The sequence below is a fragment of the Terrapene carolina genome, unplaced genomic scaffold, assembly GCF_002925995.2.
Source record: "Terrapene carolina triunguis isolate 2854851 unplaced genomic scaffold, T_m_triunguis-2.0 Scaffold26206, whole genome shotgun sequence".
Classification (NCBI taxonomy): domain Eukaryota; kingdom Metazoa; phylum Chordata; order Testudines; family Emydidae; genus Terrapene; species Terrapene triunguis.
The window spans coordinates 1-17,413 of record NW_020690557.1 but is presented as its reverse complement, the minus strand read 5'-3'; the positions used below and the strand labels follow the sequence as shown (position 1 = coordinate 17,413).

At 56.8% G+C, this 17,413-nt stretch overlaps 1 protein-coding gene across 1 annotated transcript; it reads right to left on the bottom strand.

Moving 5' to 3' along the window:
* Positions 1-16,010: 16,010 nt before the first annotated feature.
* Positions 16,011-16,697, bottom strand: LOC113408890 (HLA class II histocompatibility antigen, DR alpha chain-like; the record flags this gene model as incomplete). The annotated part of the gene is made up of 2 exons (XM_026662342.1): positions 16,011-16,165; positions 16,378-16,697. Coding segments are annotated over 2 exons (475 nt in total), but the record flags the coding sequence as incomplete, so codon positions are not given.
* Between the last annotated feature and the right edge of the window lie 716 nt (positions 16,698-17,413).

Sequence of the window (17,413 nt, the reverse complement as noted above, 5' to 3'; positions counted from 1 at the left end):
AGGCTCAGAGAGGTGCGGCTCCAGGACGTGGAGGGGCCTCACCCCGAGAGAGAGTGGACCCCCGAGAAGGGCTGTCGCACTGAAAGGGGCACCCCCCACAGACCGCACGGGGTCAAGAGTGGGCACGATCTGTGAGTCCGTGACAGGCTAACATACCTGTTCCTCACTACTTTACTGTAGCCATCTGGCCTTGCCCCATCACAGTAGTTACGGCTCTGGTGGCAGAGCAGACACACCCTCGCCTCAGCAACGCACGGGGAGCTCGTGTTCAGTTGGCTTCTAGCATGACCCCCAAGTCCAGTCCAGTCACTGCTTCCCAGGGTACAGCCCCACCCGCCCCTCCTGTGGGGCCTATGGCCTTGGTTCCTAGATGTACAACCCGCCTAGAGTATTTGTAGATGAGCCCAAGGCCAGAAGGGACCAGGTGACCGTCTCATCTGACTCCTGGTCCAGCACAGGGCAGAGACCTGCCACACGACAATTCCTAGAGAAGATCTCGGAGAAAACCAGCCAATCGTGATCCAAGTATTGCCAGGGGTGGAGAATCCACCACAGTCCTTGGGAAACGGCTCCAATGGTGCGTTCCCCTCACTGGTAAAAATTGCGCCTTAGTTCCAGCCTGAGCATGGCTGGCTTCAACTTCCAGCCGTCGGATTGAGTTCGACCTCCCGCTACTGGGCTGAAGAGCCCATTAGTGAACATTTATTCCCCAAGTATCTTGCATTTGGTCCTGTGAAAACATGTTTCAATGAGCCCAGCTGAGTGCCCCAGCTCGCTGTGTGTAACTGACCCGTCCGGGCATCACCCACCACTCCCCAGCCTCGGTGTCCCTGCAGATGCGCCCCATGGCGGGTTACATCGTCTCTCGGCTCACCCAGCTACTGACTCGCCCTGGCCCCAGGGCCCGGCCCCACCAGACCCCACTGGAAACAGCCCCCCCAGCCATGCGCCCAGCCCCCCAGGACCTCCCCAGCCGGCAGCAGCCCAGGGCCTGTGTCTGGAGCTGCCTACAGGGAACTGGGAACATTCCCCCCAGGGACAGCTGTACGGCGGCAGCCAATGGGAACGCGCAGGGGGCTGGTCCAAGGCTCCAGCGGCCAATGGGAGAGCTTGTTCGGTTGGTGCAGTTATTGGCTGGTTGGAGCAGCCAATCGCTGCTGGTGGGAGCCGGGGGTGGGGGGGATCTCCCAGCATGTGCCAGGGAAGGGGGTGCGAGGAAGCTGGGCTGGGTCTCGGTGCCATGTTTGGGGGGGGGATCCGCCCTTCGCGTCACAGTGACCCCAGCCTGGGGGACGTCACCGCAGCCCCCAGACAGGCCAGCGTCTCTCTGCAGCCGCTTGCCCTGCGGGCAGTGGCGTAGCCAGCTTCTAAGACAGGCCTGCACAACTCGTAAAGTGGCGAGGGCCATATTACTCCAAAGAAAATAGCCGAGGGCCGAAACCCCCCAGCCGTGCTGAAACACCCCCCCCCCCCCCCGCCCCCCCCGCACCCCACCCCCCCCCCCCCCCAGCGCCGCCCAGCCCCCGTGTAAGCAAGCAGGACTCACCCCGGCGGTGCCTCCTGCTGGTCTTCTCGGGAATTAGCTCATCCAGCCGTTGGAGCGACCTCTGCAGGCCGGTGTCCCACTGCCGCTGGCTCTGTGTCCCTCCTGGACCCTGGTGCCCTTTGATCTGGGGTGCTGCCCCCTGGCAATACCCCCACACTCTGGCTCTTGGTCTCCTCTCACTGGGGAACCCTCAATCCTCTAATCCCCACCTCACCTCAGTATAAGGCTACTGCCAGTCACTAACTAGCCCCCGCGCCCTGGGGTAGACTGCAGTATATCAGCCACTCATCACAGGCAAGGTTGGGTTTGGACCTGCTGCCTCCCTCTATAGCTGGGCTGCCCCTCTGCAGCCCTGGTACCGGTCTTAGGCCCTTAGCTAGGTCCGCAGCTTGGGGGTTTTCCAGGCTGGAGTTCCCCAGCTCCTCTAGCCTTCCCCAGCCCTGCTCCACTCCCAGTACCCTGTTCAGCTCCCTAGCAGCCAGACACTTCTCTCTCTACAAGCAGAGAGACTCTTCCTCTGGGCCTCTGGCTCACAGCCTTTTTATACAGGCCAGCTGGGGCCTGATTGGGGCATGGCCCAGCTGCAGCGGCTTCCCCAATCAGCTCAGCTTTTCCCCTGCCACAGCCCTCCCCCAAGGCTGTTTTAAGCCCTTCAGGGCAGGAGCGGGGTAACCAACCTGCTACACCCCCCGAAACACATCCCCCACCCCAGCGCTGCCCACACCGCGGAAACAAACCCTCCTTCCCCAGCGCCGCCCCGCCGAAACAGCTGTGGGCCGAAAAGGAAGGGTTTTTTTTGGGGGGGGGGGGAAGAGGGTGTGATACTTTATTAAGAATTTTTCAATTAAAGCAAACAATTTTTTAAATTATTTTAATTTTTTTTATGAATCATGGAAAAATGAAAAACACCTGTTCCGTTGAAAGAAAACATTTGTACTTTTCATAATTATCTTGCAAATTTAATGAGAGATATTACATCTCTTTTCGGCAACAAGCTTGTCATATACGGGGGTCATATTTGAAGTGGATATTTTCATAAAGTCTTTCAAATGGTCGTCAGTCAAAGAACGTTGCTTGTTTTTATTCATGTTCATGATGGAAAATGTTTGTTCACATATGTAAGTGCTTCCAAAAATGCTGAACGTTTTCAGTGCAACTTCAATAAGATTCTTGTATTTTTCATTGTCCAGACTTTTGTAGAAGTCCCACAGGCTGCTTTCTCTGTGCTTATTTTGGTAAACTGCCGAACATTGAAGTTCAATAATCTCCAACTGCAAATCTTGTGGCACTTCCTCTGGATCCACAGAAAAGGGATCTTCAATCAGCTTCAACTGGATGTCATCATCTTTAGACAAAGTAAGTCTTCTGTCAAATTCTTCAATCAAAAGATTGATGTGCTTTGCGTATTTTTCTCCTAACTCGGCGTGTTTGTGCTGAGGGATACAGTGGGAAAGTGACACATTTCACCTTTTGACAGCTGACTTCTGAAAAGTTTCAATTTCATTTTGAAAGCTTTCATTGCTGCACACATTTGAAATATAAGTTGATTTTTTCCCTGAAGTTGAATGTTGAGATCATTCAGGTGTGCTGTTGTCACGGAGAGTGGGGGGACACCAGGCCCTGTACCCCCAGCTTCCTGCGATCCACCATGACTCTCAGCCAGCCAGTAAAGCAGAAGGTTTATTTAGACGACAGGAATACAGTCCAAGACAGGTCTTGCAGGCGCAGACAACAGGACCCCCCTCAGTTAGGTCCATCTTGGGGTCCCCGGGCACCCTAGCCCCCCTGGGAGGTCAGAGCCCTGTCTGCCTGCCAGCCATGGTCACTAGCCAGCTCCCGAAACTCTGTCTTCAGCGACCCCTCCCACAGCCTTTGTTCAGTTTCCCGGGCAAAGGTGTCACCTCGCCCCAGCCCCCTCCTGGGTTCTCATGTTACATGCTCAGGTATTCTCCGTTGGTCAGTCTCCCATCCCCCAATGCAGACTATCCTAGCCACACTCCCCTGTCAGCATTCACAGACCACAGTAAGAACAGTCCCAGTTCGTCACAGCTGTAATGTCACAAAAGAAAAAGAGATCTCGATTCCAGGACTCATTTTCAAGCTCCGGGAATTTTATTGGCCCATTTTCTAGGAATTTTGCTATCTCCTCTTTCAAAGCAACGAAACGCTGGAGCACTCTTCCTCGACTCAACCACCTCACTTCCGTATGGTAGATTAAGTCGCTGCACTCGGCATCTTCCCCTTCAAGAAAGGCTCGAAATGTCCTATGTTTTAGTCCTCTAGAACGGATGAGGTTTACAATGGAAACTACCACTGACATTACATGCTCAAATTTTAAGACTTTGCTACACAAAACCTGCTGATGTATAATGCAGTGATGTTTGGTTATTTGTCTCCCAATAAATTCTTCAAGAAGAGTAACTGCTCCAACATTTTTTCCACACATAGCTGGAGCACCATCAGTACAAATGGCCACCAAGTTTGTGAAATCTACTCCCAACTTATCATTCATGCACTTTATCACTTCACTGGAGATTTCTTTTCCAGTTGTGCGACCCATCATGGAGCACATGCCAACAAGTTCTTCAGTAATTTCAAAGTTTTTATCAATACCTCTAATAAAAATAAGAAGTTGGGCAGTGTCTTTTAAATCGGTGCTTTCATCCATAGCTAGGGAGTAAAAGCAGAATTCACTGACTCTCTGCTTTAACTGATCACTTAGATTAGTAGAATTGTCAGCTATTCTTCTCTGTACAGTTATGCGTGATAGACTGACATTCAGTCTACACTACAAAATTAGGTCGGATTTTTAGAAGCGGGTTTTATAGAAACCGGTTGTATGCAGCCGATTGTGTGTGTCCCCACATAAAATGCTCTAAGTGCATGAAGTCGGCGGACCGCGTCCACAGTACCGAGGCTAGCGTCGACTTCCGGCGCATTGCACTATGGGTACCTATCCCACAGTTCCCGGAGTCTCCGGCGCCCATTGGAATTATGGGTTGAGATCGCAATGCCCGAATGATGCAAAGCAGTGCCGCGGGGGGTTCTGGGTACATTGCGTCAGGCCCCTCCCCCTCCGTCACAGCAATGGCAGACAATAGATTTGCGCCTTTTTACCTGGGTTACCTGTGCAGACAACATACCACGCCAAGCATTGAGCCCGCTCAGCTCAGCTCACCGTCACCATATGTCTTCCGGGTGCCGGCAAACGTGGGACTGCATTGCTAAACAGCAGCAGCAGCTTACTGCCTTTTGGCGGTAGACGGTGCAGCATGACTGGTAGCCTTCATCGGCGATTGGGATGCTGGTAGCTGTGGGGCTGGCAGCCGTAGGGCTGCATTGCACCAGCCCTTGCCTTTTGGCAGTAGATGGTTTATTACGACTGGTAACCGTCCTTGTCGGACAAATTTACATGTTGCCTGAAATGCTCATAGATTATTGTAGCCTGAGCGCCTTTACTGATCCTTCTGGCTACTGTACAGCATATATTGCTACACAGCAGCAACCCCTTGCCTTTAACCGTCCTCGTTGGACGATGATGGCTACCAGTCGTAGTATACTATTTTCTGCCAAGTATTGTCTGCTAAGCACCCAGAAAAGGCCGAGGGCGATCTGGGTGCTGGCAGACATGTGGCTGGCACACGTAGGGTTACATTGCTATCAAGCACCCAGACAATGCTGAGGGCTATCAGTCATGCTGCACTGTCATCTTAAGATGTAAAAAATAGATTTGTTCTGTATTCATTTCCTTCCCCCCTCCCTCCGTCAAATCAACGGCCCGCTAAACCCAGGCTTAGGAGTTCAATCTCTGGGGGGGGGCATTCTGTGTGACAGTTGTTTGTATTTCTCCCTGATGCACAGCCACCTTTCTTGATTTTAATTCCCTGTACCTGTACGCCATGTCGTCACTCGCCCCTCCCTCCCTCCCTCCCTCCCTCCCTCCCTTCTTCCCCTGGTCTTTAGATACTAGTTTCGCGCCTTTTTTCAGACCAGACGCCATAGCTATCACTGGGATCATGGATCCCGCTCAGATCACCGCGGCAATTATGAGCACTATGAACACCACGCGCATTGTCCTGGAGTATATGCAGAGCCTCCTGGACATGCCAAAGCAAAACCAGGACCAGCTGAGGAGGAGGCGATTGCAGCGCTGCGACGATAGTGATGAGGAAATTGACATGGACCTCTCACAAGGCACAGGCCCCAGCAATGTGGAAATCATGGTGTTACTGGGGCAGGTTCATGCCGTGGACCGCCGATTCTGGGCCCGGGAAACAAGCACAGACTGGTGGGACCGCATCGTGTTGCAGGTCTGGGACGATGCCCAGTGTCTGCGAAACTTTCGCATGCATAAGGGCACTTTCATGGAACTTTGTGACTTTCTTTCCCCTGCCCTGAAGCGCCAGAATACCAGGATGAGAGCAGCCCTCACAGTTGAGAAGCGAGTGGCGATAGCCCTGTGGAAGCTTGCAACGCCAGACAGCTACCGGTCAGTCGGGAATCAATTTGGAGTGGGCAAATCTACTGTGGGGGCTGCTGTGATCCAAGTTGCCAGGGCAATGAGAGACCTGGTGATATCAAGGGTAGTGACTCTGGGAAACGTGCAGGACATAGTGGATGGCTTTGCTGCAATGGGATTCCCAAACTGTGGTGGGGCGATAGACGGAACCCATATCCCTATCTTGGCACCGGCGCACCAAGCCACCGAGTACATAAACCGCAAGGGGTACTTTTCAATGCTGCTGCAAGCCCTGGTGGATCACAAGGGACGTTTCACCGACATCAACGTGGGCTGGCCGGGAAGGGTACATGATGATCGCGTCTTCAGGCACTCTCTTCTGTTTCGAAAGCTGGAGGAAGGGACTTTCTTCCCGGACCAGAAAATAACCATTGGGGATGTTGAAATGCCTATCGTTATCCTTGGGGACCCAGCCTACCCCTTAATGCCATGGCTCATGAAGCCGTACACAGGCAGCCTGGACAGGAGTCAGGACCTGTTCAACTACAGGCTGAGCAAGTGCCGAATGGTGGTGGAATGTGCATTTGGGCGTTTAAAAGCGCGCTGGCGCAGCTTACTGACTCGCTCAGACCTTAGCGAAAAGAATATCCCCATTGTTATTGCTACTTGCTGTGCGCTCCACAATATCTGTGAGAGTAAGGGGGAGACATTTATGGCGGGGTGGGAGGTTGAGGCAAATCGCCTGGCCGCTGATTACGCGCAGCCAGACACCAGGGCGGTTAGAGGAGCACAGCAGGGCGCGGTGTGCATCAGAGAAGCGTTGAAAACCAGTTTTGTGACTGGCCAGGCTACGGAGTGAAACTTCTGTTTGTTTCTCCTTGATGAACCCTCCGCCCCTACACCCCCCCACCTGGTTAACTCTATACTTCCCTGTAAACCAACCACCCCACCCTCCCCTACTACCCTCCCCCCTTCGAGCACCACTTGCAGAGGCAATAAAGTCATTGTTACTTCACATTCATGCATTCTTTATTAATTCAGCACACAACTAGGGGGATAATTGCAAAGGTAGGCCTGGATGGGTGGGGGAGGAGGGAAGGAAAAGGACACAGTGCACTTTAAAACTTTAAAACTTATTGCACTGGAAATCATCTAGGGTGGAGTGAGTGGGTGGCCGGAGGCCCCCCCACCGTGTTCTTGGGCGTCTGGGTGAGGAGGCAATGGGACTTGGGGAGGAGGGCTGTTGGTTACAGAGGGGCTGTAGCGGCGGTCTCTGCTCCTGCTGCCTTTCCTGCAGCTCAACCATACGCAGGAGCATATCACTTTGATGCTCCAGCAGCCGGAGCATCGACTCTTGCTTTCTGAGTACAAGTTGACGCCACTTCTCCTCTTCAGCCCGCGTTTCAGCACGCAACTTCTCCTCTTGAGCACGCAACTTCTCCTCTTCAGCCCGCGATTCAGCACGCCACCTCTCCTCTCGCTCATATTGGGCTTTTCTATAATCAGTCATTGACTGCCTCCACGCATTCTGCTGTGCTCTGTCAGCGTGGGAGGCAGTCTGTAGTTCAGTGAACATTTCGTCACACGTCCTTCGCTTCCTTCTTCGAATATTCACTAGCCTCTGTGAAGGTGAAACATTTGCAGCTGGTGGAGAAGGGAGAGGTTGTTAAAAAAGATACATTTTAGAGAACAATGGGTACACTCTTTCACGTTAGATTTTGCTGTTCACATCACACAGCACATGTGCTTTCGTTACAAGGTCGCATTTTTCCTCTTATATTGAGGGCCTGCCGGTTTGGTGTGAGAGATCACTCACGCAGTGCCAGGCCACAGATTTCAGCTTGCAGGCAGCCATGGTAAGACACAGTCTTTTGGCTTTTTTAACCTTGTTAACAAGTGGGGATGCTTTAAAACAGTACTGCTCTCATTAACCATACCAAGCACCCATTGGGTTGGCCATTTAAAATGGGTTTGCAATGTAAAAGGAGGGGCTGCGGTTTCAGGTTTAACATGCAGCACAAACCCAACTAACTCCCCTCCCCCACACACCCAATTCTCTGGGATGGTCACTTCACCCCTCCCCCCCACCGCGTGGTTAACAGCGGGGAATATTTCTGTTCAGCAGAGCAGGAAGGGGCACCTCTGAATGTCCCCTTAATAAAATTGCGCCATTTCAACCAGGTGACCGTGAATGATATCACTCTCCTGAGGATAACAAAGAGCGATAAGGAATGGATGTTGTCTGCATGCCAGCAAACACCGGGACCATACGCTGCCATGCTTTGTTATGCAATGATTCCAGACTACGTGCTACTGGCCTGGCGTGGTAAAGTGTCCTACCGTGGCGGACGGGATAAGGCAGCCCTCCCCAGAAACCTTTTGCAAAGGCTTTGGGAGTACATGAAGGAGAGCTTTCTGGAGATGTCCCTGGAGGATTTCTGCTCCATCCCCATACACGTTAACAGACTTTTCCAGTAGCTGTACTGGCCGCGATTGCCAGGGCAAATTAATCATTAATCATTAAACACGCTTGTTTTTAAACCATGTGTAATATTTACAAAGGTACACTCACCAGAGGTCCCCTGTGTGCCCTCAGGGTCTTGGGTGAGTTCGGGGGTTACTGGTTCCAGGTCCAGGGTGACAAACATATCCTGGCTGTTGGGGTAACTGGTTTCTCCGCTTTCTTGCTGCTGTGAGCTATCTATGTTCTCTCCATCCTCATCTTCCTCGTCCGCCGAACCTGCTTCCCTGTTTCCAGCGAGGGACTCATAGCACACGCTTGGGCTAGTGGTGGCTGCACCCCCTAGAATGGCATGCAGCTCCGCGTAGTAGCGGCATGTTTGCGGCTCAGCCCCGGACCTTCCGTTTGCGTCTCTGGCTTTGTGGTAGGCTTGCCTTAGCTCCTTAATTTTCACGCGGCACTGCTGTGCGTCCCTGTTATGGCCTCTGTCCTTCATGGCCTTGGAGATCTTTTCTAATGTTTTGCCATTTCTTTTACTGCTTCGGAGTTCGGCGAGCACTGATTCATCTCCCCAGATGGCGATCAGATCCCGAACCTCCCGCTCGGTCCAGGCTGGAGCTCTTCTGCGATCCTGGGACTGGGACTGGGACTCCATCACGGTTACCTGTGCTGATGAGCTCTGCATGGTCACCTGTGCTCTCCACGCTGAGCAAACAGGAAATGAAATTCAAACGTTCGCGGGGCTTTTCCTGTCTACCTGGCCAGTGCATCTGAGATGAGAGTGCTGTCCAGAGCAGTCACAATGAAGCACTGTGGGATAGCTCCCGGAGGCCAATAATGTCGAATTCCGTCCACACTAACCCAATTCCGACCCCCTAAGGCCGATTTTATCGCTAATCCCCTTGTCGAGGTGGTGTAAAGAAACCGGTTTAAAGGGCCCTTTAAGTCGAAAGAAAGGGCTTCGTAGTGTAAACGTGTCCAGGCTTAAGTTGATTTAACGCGGCTAAAGTCGACCTAACCTCGTAGTGTAGACCAGGCCTCAAATATTCCCCTCTTTTCTGGACATAACTCAGATACAGCAATCAACATACACTTTTTTAAAAACTCGCCTTCTGTGAAGCATTTCCCAGCATCAGCAATTTCCTTAGAAATTTGAAAGCTTACTTTAGTAACTGTATCGTTCTCAGTGCTCACTTTCTTGAAAATTTGCTGTTCTCCACTAAGGTTTTTCACTAAACTGGCTGCTTTAATTATTTTTTCATTTGGGTTCAATTTGGCGAGATTGGGATGTTTCGTTTCAAAGTGCCGCCGAAGGTTGTATTCTTTCGGAACGGCTAACGTTTCGCGACACACAAGGCACAGTATTTTGTCTTTGGAAACAGTACATAAGTATTTATTTGTCCATTCAGTGTTGAAAACTCTGTGCTCTGATTCTATTTTTCTCTTTTTCTTTTCACTCATGGTAGCCATTATGAAGCTCAAGATTTTGTTGAATAAATTCACACACAAGGGAAACACTCAGTCACACACAAAGAGAAGAGATATCTCACGGCGCGTGGCACACTAGCAAGGCACTGACAGTATGTGGAAGCCTGTAGAGGGGGAAAGAAATGGCGCGCATAGGGTAACCAGATCACAGCAATAAAATAGGACCCGCCCCCTCCCTGCTCGGCCCCACCATTACACCCCTCTTTAACCCCCAGGGGTCACTATATTACTGCACACAGCAGTACCAAAAATTAAAATACTGAAAATAGATGCCTCCTTCCAGCCACCGACTCGCCGCTTGCCTCCTCACCTCCCCCCCAAGTATAAAGCCTTGCCGCCACTACCTGCCCACCCGCCCGTTCGGTTCGTCTTCCCCCCATGAAATAAGGGGAGGGGAAAAGGGGGACAGTTTGAAGGGATTTTCTGGGGGTATGAACTAAGCCGGGGAGGGGGAAGGGGAGCAGTGTGAAGGGATTGGATGTGACTGTCCCACACACAAACACGGGGGCCACAGGGAGCCCTGGGGGGGGCAGTGTGATAGGGGCCGGGGAGGGATAAGGTCCCTGGACCAGGGAAGGGGGCAGCAGTCAGGTGCAACACACACACACACACAGGGCCGGCTTTAGGAAGTGCGGGGCCCAATTCGAACATTTTCGGCGGGGCCCCAGCAGGGATGACTAGAAGAAAAAAAAAAAAACATGTAAAAAAAAAAAAAGCCTTTCATTTCTTCCTTGTATTATTTACTTTCCATAACTATATAAATAATAAAATTATATATTATGTACATTGTGTTATATATGCTGCTGATCGGTTATTAATGAGCTCCATTTCACATGTGTGGGTCCCCGCCACTCCCTGGGGGTGTCCTAGGGTGACCAGATGTCCCGATTTTATAGGGACAGTCCCAATTTTTGGGTCTTTTTCTTATATAGGCTCCTATTACCCCCCACCCCGTTCTGGTTTTTCACACTTGCTGTCTGGTCACCCTAGTGGTGTGCACATGTGTGGGTCCCAGCTGCTCCCTGCCCCCCTCATTGAAGCAGGTGTGCAGGGTTCCTGCCCTGGGAACTGCAGGGCACCAGTGGACATGGGGCTGACTGGAGGTAGGGTCTGGCTGGAGGCAGGGCAAGGGGTGCGGGGCTGGCTGGAGACAGGGGGGTATGGGGCGGGCTGGCTGGCTTCAGGCAGGGCCGCAGGGGGGTGCAGCAGGGGTTGGCTGGGCTGGAGACAGAGGAGTGCGGGACTGGCTGGCTTCAGGCAGGGGGGTGCGGCAGGGGTTGGCTGGAGACAGGGCAGGGGGTGCGGCAGGGGCTGGCTGTGGGCAGGGGATGCGGCAGGGGCTGGCTGCGGGCAGGGCAGGGGGTGCGGGGCTGGAAGCAGGGCAGGGGGTGGAGCAGGGGCTGGCTGCAGGCAGGGCAGGGGGTGTGGGGCTGGCTGGAGACAGGGGCTGGCTGCGGGCAGGGCAGGGGGTGCGGGGCTGGGGCATGTGTGGGGCTGGCTGGCTGTGGGGAGGGCAGGAGGTGCGGGGTGGTGGCAGGGGGTGCAGTAGAGGCAGCTGGAGCCCCGGCCCTTTAAATAGCCCCTGAGCCCCCCACTATCCCAGGGCTCTGGGGGCTATTTAAAGGGCCTGGGGCTTTGGAGCCCCAGGCCCTTTAAATAGCCCCCTGGGGAAGTCGGGCCACCCCGGTACGCCGTACCGGGGCTTGGGCGTGGGGCCCGATTCAGGGGACTCAGTTGAATTGGCCTAAAGCCGACCCTGCACGCGCGCGCACGCGCGCGCGCACACACACACACACACACTCTCTCTCTCTCTCTCTCTCTCTCTCTGTCTCCCCCCCCCCCCCCCCCCCGGTCCCCCCCGCCCCCCCCCCCCCGCCCCCCCCCCCCCCCCCCATCACTACGGAGGCCGCCCTGGGAGCAACCAGCGCAGTAGCCACCCCACCCCCAACCGAAGAGGGGGTTTGGGGGGGTCTCGGCCTAGTCCCCCCCAGCTGCGGCTCGAGCCCAGGCCGGGCGCCCCTCCCCTCGCTCGCACTTACCGGCTCTGCCTCGTGCCCAGCGCTTCCCGCCTCAGCAGGCCCCGGAAGTGACGCACCCGCTGTACGCCAGGCGGGGGGAGCGGGAGATGGAGACACGTGCATGCGTGTGCGCGCTTCTGACCGTCCGGGCGGTCGGAGCGCGGCACGCACATGCGGGGCTGTGAGGTTGCCCCCCCCCCCCCCCCCCCCCCCCCAGGGAACAAAGCCGGCAGCCGCGCTTCTCACCAGCCGGGGCTGTGAGGTTGCTGCTCTTCTCCCCCCGCCCCCCCCGGCAGGGGGCGAACCCGGCAGCCGCGCTTCTTGCCGGCCGGCTGGTCGGAGCGCGGTGTGCACGCGCGGGGCTGTGAGGTCGGCCCCCTCCCCTCCCCCCGGCAGGGGGCAAACCCTGCAGCCGCGCTTCTCAGCGGCCGGAGCGCGGTACGCGCAGGCGGGGCTGTGAGGTCAGCTCAGCCCCCGGGCAGGGGGTGAAGCCGGCAGCTCCCCCCGCCACTTGCTCGCGGGCCGCACAGTGAGCCCCCGCGGGCCAAATGTTGTTCAGGCCTGTTCTAAGAGGAGGGGGAGCAAACATAAAAAAGGCGCCCCCCCCTCCTTGGCTCCTCCTCTGGCCACGCCCCCCTTGGCTCCTCCCCCGGCCCCCCCCCCCCCCCCCCCTTGGCTCCTCCAGCCGTGCCCCCACCGCTCCTCCGGCTGTGCTCGCCACACCCCCATGGCTGCCAGCCACGCTGCGGGCCGCCAGCCTGCGCCCCACCTCGCTCCTCCGGCCACGGCTGCCGGGCCGTGCTGCGGGCCGCATGCCACACCCCCCCCCCCGCTCGCTCCTCCGGCCGCTTTCGGAAAGGTGGGGGAAGCGGCTGCTTCCCCTGCACCCCGCTAGCTACGCTACTGCTGGAGATGATAATGAGCAGGGGAGTTACTGGGGGGGGGGGGTGTGCTTCACTGGCGAGCCGGCTGTAAACTCCAGGAGCCGGAGCTCGCCTGGGTTGTAGGGGTCGATGGAGAGAAGCCCGGATTGATCTGCCTCTAAAATTAAATGTATGGGGGTCACGGTTTTATATGGTGCTGATACAACTGTTAAATGGGGAACATTTATTTCCAATAGGAGGTGTTTATTAAACTTCCACTGAATTAGACCGCCTTGATTTATGGGGCAATCTGGCCCGCAGCCCCTCCAGGAGAGAAGGGCCTGTGATGCCTTTTCTCCTCTCCTCGCAGGAGACGGCTCTGTAAGTTTTAACCTACAAAATTATTCGCCAGCCTGCTTCAGAAGTAAAGGTGAGCGGGGATTCACCCGCCGCTTTGCACCAGCCAGAAAGAAGCATGTGTGTGTGTGTTTGGGGGGAGGTTAAAATACACACACCAGGTAGCGGCCCTTCCTGATGGGGGCTGACACCCAAACCCAGCCCTGCTACTTACCGCCTGTGACGAAGTGGGACTGTTCTTAATGTTTCCTCTGAATACTGTGTGGGTGCCTCAGTTTCCCCTATGCATTTCTTAAGTCTCTAGGTGGTGCGGAAAGGCCAGTGTGCATAAATCACTGACACTCTGCCTCCCTGGCAACAAATGGCCAGGGCCCCTTCCCCCCTGCATGGAAATAGCTAAAAGTGAACAGAGAGATCAGGTGACCTCCTGGCCCAGGAAAGAGACAAAGCCCAGAGGAGGGGCTGGAGGGGGTGTCAGAGTTGGAGCGAGCTGGGGACTAGGACTGAGGGCAGACGGGGTTGTTTGGCTCTCTGAACCCCATAATGGACCCGGCTGAGGGGTTCTGTTCTCTGTACCTACAAGCTCTGTTTTAGACCGTGTTCCTGTCATCTAATAAACCTCTGTGTTACTGGCTGGGTGAGAGTCACGTCTGACTGCGAAGTGGGGGTGCAGGACCCTCTGGCTGCCCCAGGACCCCGCCTGGGCGGACTCGCTGTGGGAAGCGCACGGAGGGGCAGATGCTGAATGCTCCCAGGAGAGACCCAGGAGGTGAAGCCGTGTGAGCTTCTTGCCCTGAAGACGGTCTGCTCCGAGGGAGAGGAGGCTCCCCAAAGTCCTGACTGGCTTTGTGGGGAGCAGTTCCAGAGCATCGCCCGGGGACTCCGTGACACCGCCCCGCATGGTTAGTTCCCCTAAGGGAAAGTTCCCGCTTTGGCTTGTTCTAACCAGCAATCCTGGGTGCTGGATCTCTCTGGGGTTGTGGGGTAGCGAGAGAAGCCAGCCCCACGAGCCTGGGACCGGCCCTGGCTCTCTGCTGGGTGGAAAAGCCAGCAAGCGAAGCTCGGTTTGACTGGCCATTGCAGAGCTGTGCTTGGGGGGGGGGGGGGGGGGGGGGGGGGGGAGGGGAGGACTGGCCGGCCTGCGATCCGGGGGGGCTGGAAGATGGGAGGATATTTCAAAACCCGTCACTTGGGAGATTCCTCCCCCCTCCCCCCAAAAAACGGTTTCAAGCCCCCCCTTCCTGATTCCCAAGCGACATCTTTATTTCATCTGCTCCGCCGGCCCAGGCGGGTGCGGGGTTCAGTCCTGGGTGAGCCTGACCCATGAACCCCGCCCTTCTCCTGGGCTCCTGGCCATGGGACAATCTCAAAGTGTTCCATGGACCATCCCTCAGCCCCAGAGCCGCCCCCCCAGGAGGAGACCAGCCACATTTCACACAAGAGGAAACTGAGGCACATGATGTGTCACAACTTGCAGCAAGTCAGTGTCACCAATGGGAATAGAACCCAGGAGTACTGACTCTCAACCCCCTGCTCTAACCCAGCAGCCCCCACTCCCAGAGCCAGGAGAGAACCCAGGAGTCCTGGCTCCTTCCTTACCCCTCATACCAAACTCCCTGAACTCCCGGTACAACCCGGTGACCCTGGACAGACTGCGGCTGGGCTGGGGTAACACAGGCTGCCGCGGGCACGGCCCAGACTGACCAGATTTTAAATCAGGATCAAAAACTCAGAAACGTCCCAAACCCACTTTATTGCTGTTAGCAAAGCGGCAGAGCGAGATTGGGGGCGCAGGGCTGTGACACACACGGGGCGCAGGGCGAGGGCTGTACAGGGACTGGGCCTGTCCCACACAGACCCCGCGCTGGGTGCTGGGCTCAGCAGGGCTGGATCCCGGGGGAGCCGCACACGGGCGCGATGGGGCCTTTAGCCAGGTGCTAGCGCTGGGGCTGCCCCACCCCCACCCATGGGCCTGATCCCGCACCACAGGGACCCCATTGACCGGGAATGGCCGAATCTGGCCCGAAGCCTTCTGGGTAATGGCTGGAGGGGCTTTACCTGGGGTGACTGATAGCAGCGTCTGGCCAATAGGGGCTCGGTGCCCACTAGAGTCAAGAGAAACCTTCCCCACGGGACAGCAGCCCTCTCCCCTTCTGCCCCCTGACGAGGGGCGAACCCCATTCCCAGCCCCATAGGGCAGGAGCCTTCACCCTGGATAGGCGCCCCCCTCCAAGCCCAGCAGGGGGGTGCGGGGGCAGCCTGAGGGTCCGGCTCCCCGGTGAGTCTCTAGCGGGTTGGCTCAGCGCGGTTATGGGGCCGGGGGGCTCCCGCCTGGGTACAGCAGCTGGCACCGACAGGCACGGATCCAGGACGCTGGGTGCAGCGGGAGGGGAAGGGGCCGTGTGAATGGGTCCCACAAAGGCACCTGGGGGATTCGGGGGCCCCGGCTCCTCCCCGAGTTTATCTGAAAGGCAAAGAGGGTCAGTTACCAGAAGCCCTGGGCCCCGACGTGAAGCTGGCAGGGATCAGAGCCACTCCCCAGCACCCCCAGGCAGTCTCCCATTGACACAGAGGGTACTGAGTGGGCCGAGGGGCTGTGGCGGGCTGGGGGAGAACAGCGGGTGGGGGGGTCTCCCCAGGGGGCGCTGGGTGGGGGAGGGTCTATGGCTGGCTGGGGGGCACAGTGGGAGGGATCTCCCCAGTGGGTGCTGGGTGGCCCAGGGGCTTTGGCTGGCTCTGGGGGCACAGCGGGTGGGGGGATCTCCCCAGGGCCCAGGGGCTGTGGGTGCGGCTGGTGCCCTCCCTGGGCAGCGGCTACTCACAAGGGGCCCCGCGGGTTGCGGGCAGCGTTCATCTTCATGCCCTTGATGATGAGGATGGTGCCCGCGATGATGCCGATGATGCCCACGGCCAGGCCCAGGGCGCACACCAGGGTCTCTGTGGTCTCGGGGATGGGGGTGGGCACCTGGGCTTCTGGAGAGAGGGGGAGAGGGACAGGCCATGGAGTGAGGGGGGCTGTTCCCGCCCCTCCCTCCCAGAGTTGGGATAGAACCCAGGAGTCCTGGCTCCCAGCCCCCCTGCTCTAACCCACCAGCCCCCACTCCCCTCCCAGATCCAGGAGAGAACCCAGGAGTCCTGGCTCCCAGCCCTGTGCCCAGTGGGGTCCCCGGGCGCCCCTGTCTCACCCCAGTGCTTCGTGAAGGTCTCGGCCAGCCCCCCGTGCTCCACCCGGCAGTCATAGAAGTCGCCCTGGCTGGGGAGGAAGGGCAGGTAGGAGAACTTGCGGAAGGAGTTGTCCTGGCGGGGGTAGAAGTCGGTCTCGTAGACGCCCTCGGTCACCTCCTGCCCGTTCTTCAGCCACGTCACGCTGAGCGCGGGCGGGAAGAACTTGTCCACAAAGCAGATCAGGACGTTGGGCTCGCCCAGCTCCACGGGGTCTTCGGGGAACACGGTCACCTCAGGGGGCACTGGGGAGACAGGGGTTAGTGGGTGTGACGAACTGGGACTGTTCTTACTGTGGTCTTTGAATGCTGAGTGGGGAGTGTGGCTAGGATGGTCTGCATTGGGGGATGGGAGACTGACCGACGGAGAATACCTGAGCATGTAACATGAGAACCCAGGAAGGGGTTAGAGGCCAGGTGACACCTTTGCCCGGGAAACTGAACAAAGGGCTGTGGGAGGGGTCGCTGAAGAGAGTGTTTTCAGGAGCTGGCTGGTGGAACGGCTGGGAGGCAGACGGGGCTCTGACATCCCAAGGGGGCTGGGGTGCCCGGGGACCCCAAGATGGACCTAACTGAGGGGGATCCTGTTATCTGTGTCTGCAAGACCTGTCTTGGACTGTATTCCCGTCGTCTAAATAAACCTTCTGCTTTACTGGCTGGCTGAGAGTCACAGTCAATCTCAGGAAGCCGGGGGTGCAGGGCCCTGAGTCCCCCACACTCTGCGACAGTGGGTCCTATTCCCCGCTCCCCTGACCCAGCCATCGAGTTACCAGGCATCCAGATTTCGACTGCAATGCCTGGTCAAAGAGGGACCCTAGTGGCTCCTGTCAGCACCACTGACAGGCCATTAAAAGTCCCATCGGCGGCACAGTGGGGCTAAGGCAGGCTCCCTGCCTCCCTGGCTCCGTGCAGCTCCCGGGAGCATCTGCCATGTCCGGCCCCTAGGCACAGGCGTGGCCACAGGGACTCCGCGCGCTGCTCCCGCCCCCCAGTGCCGGCT